Source organism: Phyllostomus hastatus, unplaced genomic scaffold (genome assembly GCF_019186645.2).
Source record: "Phyllostomus hastatus isolate PE091 unplaced genomic scaffold, TTU_PhHast_1.1 phas_contig_38, whole genome shotgun sequence".
NCBI classification, from domain to species: Eukaryota; Metazoa; Chordata; class Mammalia; order Chiroptera; family Phyllostomidae; genus Phyllostomus; species Phyllostomus hastatus.
This window is the reverse complement of record NW_025333869.1, coordinates 10,836,259-10,855,378: the sequence shown is the minus strand read 5'-3', so window position 1 is coordinate 10,855,378 and position 19,120 is coordinate 10,836,259. Positions and strand designations below refer to the sequence as shown.

Sequence of the window (19,120 nt, the reverse complement as noted above, 5' to 3'; positions counted from 1 at the left end):
ATTTCTGTGATATCAGTTGTTACTTCTGTTTCATTTCTGATTTTATTTCTTTGGGTCCTGTCTTTTTAATGATGACCCTGGTTAAAGCTTTGTCAGTTTCGTTTTTCTTTTCAAAGAACCACCTCCAGGTTTCATTGATCTTTTGAATTGTTTTTTTAGTCTCTATGCCATTTATTTTCACTCTGATCTTGCTTATTTCCTTCTTAGTCTGGGCTTTTCCTGTTCTTTTCCTAGTACTTTTAGTTGTAAGGTTAGATTATTTGAAGTTTTTCTTGTTTCTTGAGGTAGGCCTGTAATGCTATGAACTTCCCTCTCAGATCTGCTTTCGCTGTGTCCCATAGATGTTGGTTTGTTTTGTATTCATTTTTATTTGTTTCTTGATAATTTGTGATTTTTTCTTTTTTAATTTTTAAGTATATTTTATTGATTATGCTATTACAGTTTTCCCAATTTCTTCCCCTTTATCCCCCCTCCGCCCTATACCCCCCAATCCTACAGCATTCCCCACCTTGGTTCATGTTCGTGGGTTGTACATATTAGTTCTCTGAGTTCTCTGTTTCTTATACCATTTTTGGCCTCTCCCCATCTGTTTTATGCCTACAAATTATGCTTCTTCCCTGTACCTTTTCCCCCCATTCCATCCTTCTGCCTCCCCACTGAAATCTCTCAGTGTGATGTCCATTTCTGATTCTGTTCCTGTTCTAGTGGTTTGCTTAGTTTTTGTTTTCATTGTCTTTTCTTTTAGGTTCATTTGTTGATAGTGAGTTTTTTGTCATTTTACTGTTCATATTTTTTATCTTCTTTTTCTTAGATAAGTCCCTTTAACATTTCATATAATAATGGCTTGGTGATGATGAGCTCCTTTAACTTGACGTTATCTGAGAAACACTTTATCTGCCCTTCCATTCTCAATGAAAGTTTTGCTGAATAGAGTAATCTGGGATGTAGGTCCTTGCCTTTCATGACTTGGAATACTTCTTTGCAGCCCATTCTTGCCTGCAAGGTTTCTTTTGAGAAATCAGCTGATAGTCCGATGGGAACTCCTTTTTAGGTAACTCTCTCTTTTCCTCTTGCTACTTTTAAGATTCTCTCTTTATCTTTGATATTGGATAACGATGATGTGCCTTGGTGTGTTCCTCTTCGGGTCCAACTTCTTTGGGACTCTCTGGGCTTCCTGGAAGTCTGTTTCCTTCACCTGATTGGGGAAGTTTTCCTTCATTATTTTTTCAAATAAGTTTTCAATTTCTTGCTGCTGTTCTTCTCCTTCTGGCACCCCTATAATTCGGATATTGGAATGTTTCCGGTTGTCCCAGAGACTCCTCAGCATCTCTTCATTTTTTTTTTTTGTATTCTTGTTTCTTCATTCTGTTTCAGTTGGATGTTTATTTTTTCCTTTTGTTCCAAATTGTTGCGTTGAGTTTTGGTTTCCTTCCTGTCACTGTTGGTTCCCTGAATATTTTGCTTTATTTCATTTTGAGTATCTTTCATTTGTTTTTTCATTTCAGCCAAGCTCAGTCAGTTCTGTGAGCATTTTGATTATCAGGGCTTTAAATTTTCCATCAGATAGGTTGTCTATCTCCTCATGGCTTAGCTCTCTTAATGAAGCTTTGCTCTGTTCTTTCATTTGGGCCATATTTCTTTGTCTTGGTGCACCTGTTAAGTTGTAATTTGTGATTTCTTTCTTGATCTCATTGATAACCCACTCATTATTTGATAACATGTATTTAGCCTCTATGTATTTGAATGTGTTTTAGTTTTTATTGTTGAGGTTGATTTTTAGTTTCATGCCATTGTGATCTAAGAACATATTTGATATGATTTAAGTCTTCTTGAATTTGTTAAGTCTTATTTTGCATCCTAACATGTGGTCTGTCTTTGGGAATGTTCCATGTGCACTTAAGAAGAATATGTATTCTCTAGCTTTTGCGTGAAATGTTCTGCAAATATCAGTTAAATTCATCTGTTGTTTCCTTGTTTTTTTGTCTGGAGGGTCTACCTATTGATTACAGTGAGGTGTTAAAATCCCCTACTATGATTTTATTGCTATATCTTCCTTAAAGTCCACCGAGATTTCCTTTATATATTTAGGTGCTACTATATTGGGTGCATATATGTTTACAAGGGTTATATCTTCTAATTGGGTGGATTCCTTTAGTATTATAAAGGGACCTTCTTTATTTCTTGTTATGGCCTGTTTTGAAGTCTATTTTTTCATCTCCACTGGCATGGAATATTTTTTTCTATCCTTTCATACTCAGCCTGTGTAACTTTTTTGTTCTGAGTCTCTTCTAGACAGCATATTTATATGGGTTATGTTTTCGTATCCATTCAGCTATCCTACATCTTTTGATTAAAGCATTTAATTCATTTACATTTAAGATTATTATTGATATTCATTGGCACTTTTTTCCTGCATGCCTATGTTCCTGCCTCTGTTTCTTTTTCTTAAAGGAGTCCCTTTAACATTTCTTGCAATGCTAGTTTGGCGGTAATGAATTCCTTTAGCCTTATTTTTTTTTGTCTGCAAAGCTCTTTATTTCACCTTCAGTTTTAAATAATAACCTTGCTAAGTAAGTAGTATTGGTTGCAGGTCCTTGCTTTTTATTACTTTGAATACTTCATGCCAGTCTCTTTTGAAGTATTTCTGTTGAGAAATCAGGGGACAGCCTTACAGGAGCTCCCTTGTAGGTAACTAACTGTTCTCTCTTGCCACCTTTAAGAGTTTCTGTGTCTTTAAATTTTGCCCTTTTAATTATAATGTGTCTTGGTGTGGGTTTCTTTGACTTTGTCTTTATTGGACTCTCTGTGCTTCCTGAATTTGTGTGACTTTTTTCTCTACCAGGTAAGGGGAATTTTCTGTCATTATTTCTTTGAATAAGTTTTTTATCTCTTGCTCACTTTATTCTCTTTCTGGTACCCCTATAATGAAGATTTTGTTGCATTTCATGTTGTCCCAGAGTTCTCTTACATTATCCTCATTCTTTCTAAGTCTTTTTTTCTTTTTGTTGCTCCAATTGGATGTTTTTCTCTACCTGTCTTCCAAATCTCTAATTTGACCCTCTGCTTCATCCAGCCTACTTTTAATTCTCTCTTTTGTATTTTTCATTTCATATATTTTTCATTTCCTACTGTTTCTTATTCATGGTTTCTGTATCCTTTTTCATGCTGATTTGGTTTCTACTAAGTTCCTTATAGTTCCTATTAAGCTCCTTTTAGTTCTCACTAAGTTCCTTGATCATCCTTATAACCATTACTTTGAACTCCATGTCTGATGCATAGCTTGCCTCCATTTAGCTCTTTTTCTAGAGATTTCTCCTTTTCTTTCATTTGAGGGTTGTTTCTTTTTCTCTCCATTTTAGTTCTCTCTTTGTGCTTGTTTTTATGTATTAGATAAAATTGCTTTGAGTCCCAGTCTTCCTGGTATGGCCTATGTAGTAGGATACCTGTGGGACTCAGTAGTGTAGTCTCACTGATACCCTGATCTGGATGGTTAGGAATGTTTCTTGTTTGGATTATGTGGGCTCTTCTGTTGTAATTGGATCTTGATTGCTGTTGGCCCATTCATGAATGGGTTCTCCCCTCTGGCTAGGTGACTGAGAGGCTCAACCCCAACCATGTCATGAAAGCTGTTGTACAGGTGTGGTGTCAAGGTGGTTTCTGCCCATTCTTGGTTAAGTCTCCTCTTCAGATAGTTTTCAGTTGATAATTCAGGGTGCACGTTCCCTAATTTAGTTTTATTTCCCCTTTGGTGTGAGAAGGTTCCTTCTACTCTGTTATTATCTTGCAACCCTCTCTTGTGCACTTAATATTGAGGCCCTTAGTGACAAGTATAAAACATATAAATGCATCAGCTCTGTGTAATGCCATATTAGTTTTTCTTTCCTCTCTGTTTGGAAGTATTGATGGTGTAATGTAAGAAATGCCTGAACTTGTAGAGAATTTTTATGAGGGTGTGTGTGTGTGTGTGTGTGTTGGGTTAAACTGATGACATGTGTCTAGGAAGCAAGATCTCAAGTGCTCAGGAGAAAAACAGTTTTCAGTTTCTTTTATACATTTGAAATTAAGGAGAGAACATAGGGAAGATTATATGGAGGTTGGAGAAAGCAAGGCAGGGATTGTATTACAAGGTAGGTAATAAGATTATATGCTCTCTTGAGAGTGGTTAAGGTGTATTTCAAAGGTGTGTTAACCTAGATGTACAGAAACAATGGACAGGGTTTGCTTAACACCCTGCAGTAAAGAAGTTATAGGCCAAAGTTGCAGTTTTGATCTCTGGTTAGGGCACATACAAGAAGCAACTAATGGAATGCATAAATAAATGGAAAAACAAATCAGTGTTTCTCTGACTTACATACACAGACACACACCTATATATCCCTCCCCCTTTTCCCTTTTCTTGTGCCTCTGTCTCAAATCAATAAATAATTTTTAAAAATAAGAATTTATATGCCTGGGCATGACTAACCACCAGGACCTGCCTAGTTGGAATTTATTATCACATCACCCTATGAGGTTACATACTGTAGAATCCCACTTTCTTACACAGAATTTCCACTTGTGTTGGGAACCAGTAGTTTTGGCACAGAAGGAAAGTGAAAGATTTTGAATGAAGAGGGGATGATTGAACAGAAATACAAAGGTTAAAATGTGAAATTTGTTTTGAATAATTAATTGAGCTTTGGGTAAAGTCTAGTTGGAAAGTGATTTCAGGGGTGATGATGTAATTAGTGACTTCTAGGTGGTGAAGAAATGGCAGTTAGAAATGTCTTTACAAAGTGAAACTTAGCCATCCCTACTGTAGGTCAGAATTTAGCTAAGTGGTTGGTCTTCTTTGCTACTTTTTCAGACTTTTCAAAGACCTCCTTATGAATGTCTCACTGATCACAAGTTCTGACTGCATGGACTCCAAGGCAGGCTTTCTGATGAGATTCCTGTGTTTTACCACAGATACATTCACATAACTGTTTATTTAAGCATGTTATTTTCTTAAGGGTTTATGTTTAGATTTTTGTGAAATTGTTTTTTACACTGATATAAAAATAACTGTGAGTAGATATGCTCCAGTCATATGTGTATATATTAGTTTGGTGATTAATGGGGTTCGAGGTTAGAAATGGGGGTGGGTGGGAATGGATGAGAGTTGCTTGTTAGGGAAAAGGAGAATATTCCTATGCTAATCCAGGGTCTGGATAAGGAGCAGAGCAGCCATGCAAACAATGGCTGTGGAGCCAAAAAGTCTGCAGTGAGTCCAGGCCTTCTCAGAAAGCTTGTTAGACCCGGCGCCTGGAGCTGCCTAGTGGGGAGGGACCTCTGGAAGCTGGGTCTTTTCCTTACTGCTTGATGGATTTGGCAGCAAGCCAGCTTGTTGAAAATACCCAAACCTCACTACTAGAAAGTAAAAATTAAGGGTGGGGATTAACTGGAAAAGAATGACCTTAGTCTGTTTTTTCAGCTGACCTCAGCCTTTTCCATTTGTTTGTTTTTGTCCTGATTGAACTATTGGTTCAGCCTTCTTACTGTTTGCAAAGTTTTAACATTTTTTACTTTATTCTTGGTGTTATTTTCCAGAAGAAGAGACTGTACTTATCTATATATATAGCAAAGGAAGTTTATTTAGATGTCTATTTGTACTATTTAATTTATATAATTATATCATAATTATAGAAACAGTTAATATGGTAGGACAAATAAAGGGAACAATATCAGCATTTATGTGATTAGTAACAACAATAACAACTGGCATCTGTTACTTTTCAAGTGTCTAATACTGAGGGAGGTGCAAGGTACTAACTCATTTGGGTTAGTAATATTGTCCGCATTTAGTGGCTAAGGAAAGGAAAAACTATTTAGCTTGAGTAAGTTTTTCCAAAATTACATAGCAGATACATAGATACTAAATACTATACTATACTAGATACTAGGTATACTATATATTTAGTACATAGTAGATAGTTAGTATATAGTATATAGAATAGATAGTATACTATAGTACATACTAGTATACCAGATACATAGATACTAAAGCTGATACATAAAACTTTCCAGGCTGAGGAAATTATCCCCCTACCCATTCAAATCTTCTGCAGGTCAAATAATTCAAAAGACATACAGGCAGTTAATAGGAGAAAATCAAATTTTAATACATACACAGGGAGAATTCATGTTAGCATAGAAATTCCAAAGACAGTGAGGCAAAATGAGGTGTATATGTTATTTTGGATCAAGGAGGTAGGCAATTCACAAGTAGATGGGAAAGAGCAAACATTTGTAAACAAAGTCTTCCAGGGCCACCAGAAACAGTGGTACACAGAGGGAATCTAGCAAACAAGTGTTTGCTTGAATCCTCCCTATGTGGCACACTTAATTCATATTTGCTAAGGTGAATATGCTAAGGTTCCCTTCCTGAAGCAGGTTTCTCTATCAGAATATCTGTAGGTAGGTAAGAAGGGAGAAAAAAAAAAGCCCTCTTCCTGAGTTTGTTTAACTTGAATTGTTTTTAGCTTGAAATAATTTCCATGCCAGGTGAACAAATTCATCCCGCACCTCCATAAAACTAGTAGAGTGCCATCAGAATTCACTCTCTTAAATTTGCCAGGATATTATATGAAAAGTGCCTTTTATCAAGGATAGAAACACATGTGATCTTTTTGAAATACATAGTTTAAAAGGGCCAGTGCCAAAGTGCAGAACTAGTGGCAGTTTTTCCCACATAAAAAAAAATGAGCCTCGAGGATCCAAGATGGTGGTGAAGTAGGTGGAAGCTACATTCACCTTCTTCTACGAACAAACTGGAATTATAGCTAAAATACAAGGCAAGCAACCTGAATAACCAACTGAAGACTAGCTAAAGAGAAGTCTTAAAACCAACAATTTATATAAGAATTGTTTAGACTTTCCCACATTGAGATTTGCAGGAAGGGTGGAGACATAAAAAGGGCTGGCATTCCACATCCACGGTTGGGGGCTGAGATTCCAGAGGGATATCTCAGCTTCAGTGGTTTCCCCGAGGAGCTCCTCAGTGCCAACAACAATAGCTAGTGGGGAAAAGAATCTCACATAACATCTGGCTGTGAAAATCAGTGGGAATTCTCTCTGCCATGGACAGGTGGTAGTCTGGTAGAGACACAGGTGACCTCTTAAAGGGACAATGCACAAAACCTTGTTTGCAGCTGCTTACCTAAGGCTTTGGTGGAGGGAGGGTGGAGCAAACTAGAGTCACATGAGAAGAATCTGGGGTTTGTGCCTGGGAGAGAAAACTGAAGGGACAGCTACCAGAATCCCTGTGCCGAGTCCCTCTCTGACACAGCAAATACCATCTTTCTTAAATGGCACACTACCATCCTTACAGCATCAGGCAGGGGGAATGCAATAGCTCTACCTCATGAATTCCCTGTCACCACCCTAAGGAGTTCATGACCTGTTGAGGAATCAGCTGCCTGGTGTAGAGGTCTGGGGTGTCAGTAATTGAGTTCTGTGGCTTTGGGGTAGGAGCCATTCCCCCTACTTTCACACAACCTGACTGACACCTCCCCTTCAGGGAGATCTGCTAGCGCCACCCCCTAAGCTCCCAGAAGCCCCACCCTCTGGACTCCTGGTAGCTCTGCTCTGTCCAGGTCTGGGCAGAATCCAGGACAGGCTGAGTTGTGTTCCTTAGAAGTGGGGGTCACACCCCCAACTTCCCCCACACATGACAGGCACCAACCCTCCCAACTCCCAGTGGCTTTGTGCTGCTGAGATTAGGCCCTGGCAGAATTTGGCACAGACTGAGTTGTGTGTCTCTAAGACAGGAGAAATTTTTCCATCACATGCCCAACCCATGTATAGCCTTCCATTCACATGGCCAAATCTTGGTCTGTTTGGACTGATAAACTCTCCTCACCCTGACTACTCTATGTGACACCTATTCCCACCACAAAGGTCTGCATACACCCAGAGGGAAGCAGCTAGACTTGGTATCCCCTGGGACATTTGCTGAGTAATCTTAGACCAAACACTGGCACCATGTTTAAACCTGTGTGGATCTGGTGATCACCTTCACCCTTACCTGATGACTCAACTGAGAACCTTTCACATGCAACTTAAGTGCTTGCAGAGGTTCCTTGAGTAAGTGGGCCTAACAGGTAGCCCAAAGGTGGAGGCTGATCTTGGTGTTCTTTCAGACTTTTGCTGACCTTCCCCTGGTCCCAGTGCTGGTGAAAGCTATCCTTGATGTGCAGTGTTGTTCTTATCACACACACCCAGGCCCAGCAGAGGCAGCCACAAATTGTAATCATTTCATAACTCCAAACAGGTTGTCCAGGGACAGTCATAGGTAGTGTCTGACTTTGGTCTGCACCTGAGTCCCTCCTAAGAGTCCCCAGAACCAACATATCCAGTGACCAGCTTGAGACAACATCAGAGCAGGATTGAATTTGCTTCATTGGTAGAATATCCAAAGGGATATTTCAGCAGGCACCAGAAGCTGCTGAGACAGATTCTGCTCTGGGTGGTCAGCACCTGCAGAGCATCTTGTACACTGTGGTTAGGGTTGAATCTCACAGTCAGCCAGCCTAAGGGTCAACTCCACATGGGAATGGGCCAATAGCAGTCAAGACTCAGTTCCTACAGGAGTGCCCATGTAACCCACACAAGAGTCATTCCTAGAGTAGGTGAGTAAGGAGACTGTGCCATGGAGTCCCAACAGGACACCTACTGCATAAGGCCACCCTACCCAAACTGGGATTTGTATGTACCTAATATGTAGAAACACACATAAAGGGGCAGCCAAAATGGGGGATCAAAGAAACATCCCAAAATGAAAGAACGGGAGAAATCTCTGGAAAGAGCTAAATGGAATGGAGGCAAGTAACTTACCAGATACGGAGTTCAAAAGAATGCTTATAAAGATGCTCAAGAAACTTAGAACTACAACAGTATGAAAAAGGATATAGAAACCATAAAAAAGTCAGAAATGGAGAATACAATATGTGAAATGAAAACACAAGAAGGAATAAACAGTAAGTTGGATAAAGCAGAGGATCAAATCAGGGATTTGGGAGACAAGGTAGCAGAACACACACAAACAGAGCAGCAAAAAGGAAAAACAATTTTCAAATTGAGGGTAGTTTAAAGCTTTCTTGGGACAACATGAAGTGAACCAAAACCTGCATTATAGGGTACCAGAAGTAAAAAGAGTGAGCAAGGGATTGAAAACCAATTTGAATAAATAATGATGGGAAACTTCCCTAACTTGATGTAGGAAGGACACACAAGTCCAGGAAGCACAGAGAGTCCCAAACAAGATGAACCCAAAGAGACCATACTAGTATACATCATAATTAAAATGCCAATTTAGGCATGAAATATTCAGAGCAATATAAAGCAAGGATCCACAACCAAGACTACTTTTGAGTGATAGCCTTGGATATAATTTTTTTAAATGATATTTAAAATTAGTCTATTTAAAATTGAAAGAGAAATGAAGAACGTCCCAGATATGAAAAAGCTAAAGGAGTTTGTTACTAACAAACTGGTATTGCAGGAAATCTTAAAGGGCCTTCTTGAAGAAGAAGAAGAAAGACAAGAATAAAGGTAAAAGAATAAATGGCAATAAATACATGCCTATCGATAATCACTTTACCTTTTTTTAAAGATTTTATTTATTTATTTTTAGAGAGAGGGGAAGAGAAGGAGAGAGAGGGAGAGAAATATCAATGTGTGGTTGCCTCTCGAGCACCCTGTACAGGGGACCTGGCCCACAGCCCAGGCTCAATCCACTGAGCTACACCAATCAGGGTCAATAATCACTTTAAATGTAAATGGTTTAAATGCTCCATTCAAATGGCATAGGGTAGCTTAACAGATAGGAAAGCAAAACTCAGATATATGCAATCTACAAGAGACCCATCTCAAAAGGAAAGGGACGGGAAAAATATTCCATACAAATGGAAATGAAAAAGAAGGTGGAATAGCAATACCTTTATATCTGACAAAATATATAAAGGCCATATTAAGAGACAAAGAAGGACACTACATAATGATAATCCAACAAGAAAAGGGAGCAACCCAACAAGAGGATATAACTCTTATAAACATTTATGCACATACAGTCATAATAAGGGACTTCAGCACCTCACTGGATCATGATGTATCAATGGATACATCTTCCAGACAGAAAATCAACAAGGAAGCAGCAGCCTTAAATTGTGCACTGGACAAGACGGATTTTTTTATCTTGAGAGCATTTCACTCCAAAGCAGCAGTATATACATTGTTTTCAAGTGCATGTCGTACATTTTCTAGGATAAAACCCATGTTAGGACACAAAACATATCTGTAAATTTAAGAAGATGGAAAACACGCATTTTCTCAGATCATGGTGGCATAAAACTAGAAATCAGCTACAGTGAAAACAAACTCAACATTCAAACACAAGGTTAAATAGCATGCTATGAAACAATAAATGGATGACCAATGAGATCAAAGAAGAAATAAAAAATTACCTGGAAACAAATGAGAGTGAACACACAACAATAAAAAATCTATGGGATGTAGCAAAAGCAGTCATGAGAGGGAACTTTGTAGCATTACAGGCCTATGTCAAGAAGAAAGAAAAATCTCAATCCATCCCTGTACATAAAAGAACTAGAAAAAGAATGAGAAAAACCCAGAGTAACTAGAAGGAAGGAAATAAGATCAGCGGGGAAATAAATGGTATAGAGACTTAAAAAACAATTCGAAAGACAGTGAAACCAGGAGGTGGTTCTTTCAAAAGATGGACAAAATTGATGAACCTTTAACCAGACACATCAAGAAACAGAGAGAGAGAGAACCCAAAGAAATAAAATCAGAAATTGAAAGAGGCAAAGTAACAACAGACAAATTGTAAGAAAATACAATGAATAACTATATCCCAACAAATTGGACAACCTCAGTGAAATGGACAAATTCCTAGAAACATGCAGTCTTCCAAAACCTAATCAGGAAGAATCAGAAAGTGTGACTAGACTGATAACAACTAATGAAATTGAAGCAGTAATCAAAAAAATCTCCCAACAAACAAAAGTCCTGATTGGATGGCCTCACAGGCAAATTTTACCAAACATTCAAAGAACTAACACCTATCCTCCTCAAACTATTCCAAAAAATTCAAGAGGAGAGAACCTGTTTTTTACAAGGCCACCGTTATCCTTATTCCAACACTAGATGAAGACACTACAAAGAAAGAAAATGATAGGCCAATATCTCTGATGAAATAGATGCTAAATCATCAACATTGTATTAGCAAATTGGATTCATCAGTACATTAAAAAGATCATACACCACCCTGGCTGAGCAGTGCCAACCTGCAAACCAAAAGTTTGTGGGTTCAGTTCCCAGTCAGGGCACATGCGTGGGTTGTGGGTCAGATCCCCATGGGGGACATACAAGAGGCAACCAGTCAGTGTTTCCTTCACACATTGATGTTTCCCTCCCTTTCTTCCTCCTTTCTCCTCTCTCTAAAAATTTTTAAAAAATCTTTAAAAAAAGCCACACGCCATAATCAAGTGGGTTTACTCTGGGGATGCAAGGTTGACTCAATATTTGCAAATCAATAACTGTGATACATACATTAAACAAAATGAAGGATAAAAATCATTACCAACATAAGCAGAAAAAGCATGCGATAAAATCCAGCACCCATTTATGATAAAAAGTCAGCAAAGTAGGAATAGAGTGATCATACTTCAACACAGTAAAGACCATATATGAAAATCTTACAGCCACCATCATACTCTGCGAGTAAAACCTAAAAGCATTTCCCTTAAGATAAGGAACAAGACGGAGAGGTCAGCTTTTATCAGTCTTATTCAACATAGTACTGGAAGTCTTAGCCACAGTGATCAGATAGGAAGATCAAATAAAAGACATTCAAATTGGAAAGGATCATTTTTTTCAGATGACATGACATCGTATGTTGAAAACCCTAAAAACTCCACCAAAAAACTACTAGGTTTAACACATGAATTTGGCCATGTAGCAGGATACAAAAGTAATATCCGTAAATTGGTAGCACTTTTATAGACCAATAATGAACACTCAGAAGGAGAAACTAAGAAAGCAATCCCATGTTACATTGGAACAACAACAAAAATAAAGTACTTAGGAATAAACTTAAGCAAGGAGGTAAGGTAAATATCTGTACTCAGAAAACTATAGAATATTGAAGAGAGAAATAGAGGAAGACACAAACAAGTGGAAGCATTTACTATGTTCATGGATTAGAAGAATTAACATCATTAAAATGTCCATACTTCCCAAAGCAATTAATAGCAATTTCAATTCAATGCAATTCCTATTAAAATACCAACAGTGTATTTCACAGGTCTAGAACAAATATTCCAGAAATTTGTATGTAATCATAAAAGAGCCCTGGTAGCTTCAGTAGCCATGAGAAAGATTAACAAAGTTGGAAGGATCACAATACTGGATATCAAATTATACTGAAAAAGCCATCGTAATCAAAATAGCCTGGTACTTGCACTAGAGCAGATATATAGTTCAGTGGAATAGAACAGAGAACTCAGGAATCCACCCAAGCCTTTATAGTCAATTAATACTTGAGAAAGCAGGCCAAAACATACGATGGGGTAAAAACAGTTTCTTCAGTAAGTGGTGCTGGGAATATTGGATTGGTACATCCGAAAAATGAAAATAGACCAGTAAGTTACACCATACACAAGAATAAACTCAAAATAGATAAAAGACTTAGGTTGCAAGACCACAAAAATCGTAGAAGAAAACATAGGCAGTAAAATCTCAGACATCTTATGTAGCAGTATTTTTGCTGATACATCTCCTGTGACAAGGGAGACAAAGGAAAAAATAAACAAATCTGACTACATCAAACTAAAAAGCTTCTGCACAGCTAAAGAAACCATCAGAATGAAAAGGGAACCCACTGTATCAGAGAACATATCTGCCAATGACACATCTGTTAAATAAGAAGTTAATTTCCAAAATAAAGAACTTATTCAATTCAATACCAGGAAGACAATCAAATTAAAAAATGGGCAAAGGATCCAAATAGATACTTCTCCAAAGAGGACATACATATAGCCCATAGAAATATGAAAAGATGCTCAACATCACTCATCATCAGAGAGATGCAAACTAAAACCACAATGAGATATCACCTGACACCTGCCAAAATGACTATCATCAATAAATCAACTAACAACAATTGCTGACAAGGATGTGGAGAAAATGGAGCCCTGGTGTACTATTGGTGGGAATGAAGATTGGTGCAGTCTCTGTGAGAATCTGAGGTATATACCTCAAAAACTTGAAAATAGAACTGCCTTATGACCCAGTGATTCCACTTCTGGGAATATATCCAAAGAAACCAGAAACAGTAATTTGAAAGAATATCTGTGCTCTTATGTTCATTGCAGCATTATTTATAATAGCCAAGATTTGGAAGCAGCCAAGTCACCATCAGTAAATAAGTGGATAAAAAAGCTGGGATACATTTATCCAGTGGGATACTACTCTCAGCAGTTAAAAAAAAAGAAAGAAGGAAATTTAAGCTTTTGCAACAGCATGGACATACTTGTAGAGGTATTATTTTAAGTGAAATAAATGAGAGAAAGACAAATACCACATGATTTCATATATATGGAATCCAATGAAGAAAATAAACTAACAAAGTAGAAACGGAGTCATAGATACAGAGAACAGACTGGCAGCTGTTCAAGTGGAACAGGAACAGGGCCTGGGTGAAAAGGGGGAAAGGATTCAGTGCTCCCCTAAAAAAATACCTCATAGACACAGACAACAGTATGGTGATCCCAAAAAAGTGGGATAGGGAGAGGTAGGAGAAGATAAAAGGAGGTGATAAGTGGTAATGAGAGGAGACTTGACTTGGGGTGGTTAACACAATACATTATACAGGTGATGTATTGTAGAATTGGACCCCTGAAATCATATAATTTTATTAACCAATATTATCACAATAAAGCAATAAAAAGTTTCAGATTTTTAAATGAGCTTTATTGATAAATTTTAAAAACAAAGAGCATACTTTTGGTTACTTCCTTGAAAGAAATATGTTAGTATATTATCCAGTTCTTTTAGACTATTTATCTTATACTTTAATTGTTATATTCTAACTTAACTATGGTTTCTAGATGTCTGTCTTTGATTGACTATGCAATAACTTACAGTAATTAGGCTTTTATTATTTCAGCAAATTTCTCATAATGACTGTATTATAGCAACTACCTATTGCTGCCCAACATTACCCCAAAATTTAGTATCTTAAAACAACCAACACTTCCTGAAGATCAGGAATCCACCAGGGCTTAGCTGGATGGTTCTAATTTATGATGAAAGTGAATTGTGGTTTAGATATCTGTGAAACTGCTGCAGTCACCTAAAGCTTCTTTCGTGCTGATGGATCCCATCCATAACCAAGGTGACTAACTCACTTGGCTGTTGGCATGAGGCCTGGGATTTTTGCCACATAGGCCTCTCTGTGAAGCTGCTTGAGTGTTCTTATGACATTTAAGCTGGCTTCCCTCAGAAAGAATATTTCAAGGAGCAATCTCTGAAGTGCCTTTTAGAGTCTAGCCTCAGAAGTTACATTCTGTTGTTTCCATTTTATTTGTTAGAAGTGGGAATTCATGGGAGGGAATTAGGATCCTCCTTTTGAAGGTAGTATTAGCATTTGTGGACATTTTAGATCATGCTATGATCTTTCAGTAGATTTTTTTTAAACTGTGAAGAAAATAATCACTTATGAACTGTGGTTTGTGGTCTAGCTGTGGTACTATAAACTGTATTAATACTGTTCGTGATGGACCCTGGACCATGAATTTATTTTATCAGGAATGCCAAATAAATACATGTGATGTTAATGCTTTTATTAATCTGATTTTTAAATGAACACTGATGTTTCTGGGCCCTCTTCTTTGTTCTTAGGCCATCTCATACCGAGTTATCACTTTAAATCTTTCTCTGTACAATTGACATAACAGATTTATATCTTCAGTTCCGAATGTTTCCTTTAAGGTTCAGAATCAAATGCTCCTTAGACATTCCCTTTGTTCCAAAATTGAACCCCTGATCTCTTCTCCTCATTCCCTTAAAAATCCACTTGTCCCCACTACGCTTACTTGCTCATGCCAGATATGTAAGGATCTTCTTTGACCCCTCATTTCCCCACATCTAATCTGTTACCAAATCCTACTGAGTCTATTTTTCTTTTGAGGTATATCTTGAATTCAGCCACTGTAGCACTGCCACTGCCCTAATGTTAACCATCATCATACCTCTCCTAAACTCCTACAATACCCTTCTCACTAGTCTATTTGCTTCTGTTTTTTTTCTTTCCAGCCCATGACATAGAAACCAGATAATTGCCTTCTCATCCCCCTTAGATTTAAATTCCGACTCCTTCATATGATCTTGCCTGACTTGGTTTTTGTATTTTGTTTCTTCAACCTCATCTCCCACCACACTACCCCTTATTCTGAACATTGTTCTTTCCTCTTTCCTGCCTCAAGATCTTTGTACAGGCTATTCCTTATGCCTAAACGCTAGCCCCCCTTTTGTTTTTACCTAACTCTTATTCTTTAGATCTCAACTTAAATGTCACTTTTCATTATTCTCTTGACCTCTCCATCCAGTTTAGATTAGATCACCCACTCACTCACATCCCTCCAGGACCTAGCACTTTTCTTTCTTTGATGCCACAAGGTAGTTGTTTGTATTGTCCTGTTTGATGTCTGAATATCTTGTCTTGTTTGATGATTATGAACTCCATGAAAGCTGGGTTTGTTTTGCTCTCATCACTCTATTCTCACTGTCTAACAGAGAATCATGCATATAATAAGCATTTTAATAAATAGTAAATTAACATTCAGTGGCAAGAATACTGTTCACACAGGATTTCAGAGTTGGAAGGTGTCTGATGAATCATTGAATTAGTCTAGTCTCATTTCCATCATGCCTGTCACATCATTGACAAAAGTGCATTCATACTTTGTTTCTTTGATACTCTGAGAGCAAAGACCTCCAGTCCTTTCAGTTGTATCTCAAGTATAGTCATTTCTCTATCATTTTCATTCCTGTCATTCTTCTCTAAAGTTTTTAAGAGGCCCAACTAGGCCCAACTAGGTGGCATAAAGTAAGGTGGTTACTTACCCTCTTTGATTATAGCAGTGTGCATCAATCCATGCTTGATAAGATTGATTCATGTATTAGCAATTGTCATAAGTGCTGATGCATAGTGAGCTTATAATCATAACATTTTTCTTTTAATGACTAGGGATTTTCATTGTTAAATTACAAGTGGGGTATTTGAAATCATTTTTACCTTTAGACCGTCCTTGACCAATAGCTGTTCTCCACACAAGTTATTACAGGTTTTTCAGTCTATAAAAATTTCTTGTAGATTGGATTGTCATAGATAGCATCTGTTATTTCCTGTGCTCAGTTGGTAAATGTGTTACAAGCATGTATGCAATGAGGAAATTTATATTGAGCACCTACTCTGTACTACTCTCCAAAATACTTATAATGTATAGTTTATATAATGTTATGTACATAAAATATCCAGCAGGCAATCAGTATAGGCAGTTAACACTTGGACTCTGGAATCAGATCTTCTCGATTAGAATTACAGTCCTGCCACTTAGCAACTGTTTGATCTTTGACAAATTTCTTACTTCATTTATCTCAATTTCCTCATCTGTAAAATTAAATAATAATTATACCTATCTTATATGGTAGTTGTAATGAGTTGATAAATGTATTCAAAGCATTTATAATGTTGCTGTGAATGTGTTAGCTGTCATCTAATTCAGTTTTCAAAATAATTGTTAATAATACAATTCCAGTTTTACAGATGAGGAAACTCATCCAGAGAGGTTAGGTTACTTCTTTAAGGCAGATCAAGGATTTGAACTGTACCCAGAGTAGCAGAGTGACAGATGTTTATGTTACTCTGAAAGAAATCACACATAATACTTTTGCTCTGAAAGGAACTGTGAGTGTGGCAGATGCTTAGAGTCTCATCAACCACCCTACAAGGTGCCTTGGTTGTACCTCTAATGAGATAAGACCACATTTTAGGTTTAAATAAATTGATGAAGAAACTGACACTGAAAGATGGAGTCAATCATAGCCATCAGTTTCCTGCCCAAGACTGTGAGCTCCTTGAAACAGAAGTCATGCTCATGTTTGTTTTTCCAGGACCTTACACTTATGGGTAAATATGTACTCAAAAATGTTGCTGGTGAGTGAGTGAGTGAATGAATTAATAAGGAAAAGTGTTGTGGGGGAGTGAGAGCTAGAGCTGGTAAGGGAAGCAGAAATAATGCCAGGGTTTTTGGTGTGGGTGACTACACAGAGAGCTTCACCCTTCACTGTGATAGCAAGTGGGGGGAGGAGGAGGCAGGTCTAAAGGAGTCAGAAGGAAAGTTAGTGAGTTTGATTTAGACAGGTGGGGTATAATCCTAGTAGAGATATTTAATAGGCAAATAGAAATAAGGAGAGAGACAACAGGGTTGGATATATACTGGAAACTTTTGAATTTGGAACCTGGACAAGTGTCCCTAGAATCATAATTTTATAATGCCAAGTTTTCCCAAGAAATGGTATTGTCACATTATAGGTGTTATTTTGTAATTATTTTGGACTTTACATTTTACTCTCTCAGCACAGTGTATATGGGAAGCAAATTAATTTTATAATAGAGAAGTGAGAAATTGCAGATTTTTAGAACTATGCCATATATAAAATGTACAATATAAATCACATCTCACTGTAAACCTTATTTCCTTAATACTGTAAGTGCCTTTGGAAAACTAGTAAAAGTGAAAAATTCTTAGGTAGGTGAAATAGAAAGCTAAGGTTATTTATGATAGAAATTATGCCAGCATTGTGTCATAAATAAACAAAAGTTTTTTTCATTCAAGAATAATGCAGACTGGCCCTAACTGGTGTGGTTCAGTGGGTTGGGGTTCCTCCTGCAAACCAAAAGGTTGCTGGTTGGATTCCTGTCAGGGCACGTGCCTTGGTCCCTGCTTGGGGCATGCAAGAAACAATGGCACATGGATGGTTCTCTTCCTCTCTCTCTCCCTTTCCCTGTCTTTGAAAATAAATAAATAAAATCTTTTTTTTTTTTAAGAAGAATTCAGGCTGAAGTCAATAAAATCAAATTGCCTGAACCAGTAGGATGGAAAGAAAACAATTAGATTCACCTTTATACAAATTAGCCTTTTTTGTGTGTTACCTGTTTAATTATTTTATAATTGCTGAATCTTAATTGGAGAGGTTATGTTTCACCTCATCCATATTAAAAGCTTGATTTTATTATAATAAAGTCATATTTCCAGTATTTTAAGAAAATAATTTTATTTAAGGTACATTTCTATTGGTTTTGCTTTAATGATAATGCATATGGCATATTTAAGTGTGATTTTCTAGGTAGGCTTTCTCTTCTATCTATAAATTACTAGAAAGATTCAAAACATTTTTATCACATCTACTAGGATTTGAAATATTATTAATATGAATGTTGTAATATTTTAAATTCAACTTTTCCTGTTTTGTTTTTAATGTATTTAGAAGTTTTCTTGGCAGTTAAAAAATAACTATTTTAGTGGAGCCAGAAAAGACTATCGAGGTTAGTTAGTGTATTTATCTTGTTTTACATATGGTTGATCTAAGGTCAGGGGAGGTGATTACCCATTACTATATTATTTAAACTTTTGTATTATAGTGCCTTTTTAAAACAGAAAAAAAAAAACAAAGATAGCTTTAATCTTGAAAAATGTATTTCATTATTAAAAGTTATGTTTGGGCATTTGTTTTTGTTTTTGAAAACTTCAGAATTCAGTCATTCATTACCTTTTTCATATTTTTGTCTTTCAGGAGTCAGGGAAAAGCAGTGGAAATTGGAGTCACTCTAAAGTCATTAAGACCTTTTACAAGAAAATCTCACTGAATAAAAGTCATTTAAATTAGTGGTATAATAAGTCCAGTTATTAAAGGTGACAGTGTACAGGAAACATTAAAATCGAACAATGACTCAGCTATATATTTACATCAGATTGTTGGGAGCCTATCTGTTCATCATTTCTCATGTTCAAGGTAA

The 19,120-nt window shown here is 37.0% G+C and overlaps 1 protein-coding gene across 4 annotated transcripts in view; it reads left to right on the top strand.

Moving 5' to 3' along the window:
- BMPR1A (bone morphogenetic protein receptor type 1A) overlaps positions 1-19,120 on the top strand; it is a 173,194-nt gene that overhangs the window by 105,620 nt on the left and 48,454 nt on the right. For all 4 annotated transcript variants that reach the window (XM_045841809.1, XM_045841806.1, XM_045841807.1 and 1 more), the window contains one exon: positions 18,898-19,116. In XM_045841809.1, the coding sequence (XP_045697765.1) occupies positions 19,050-19,116 (67 nt within the window). In that variant the 5' untranslated portion in view covers positions 18,898-19,049. The remainder of the gene's footprint in view (positions 1-18,897; positions 19,117-19,120) is intronic.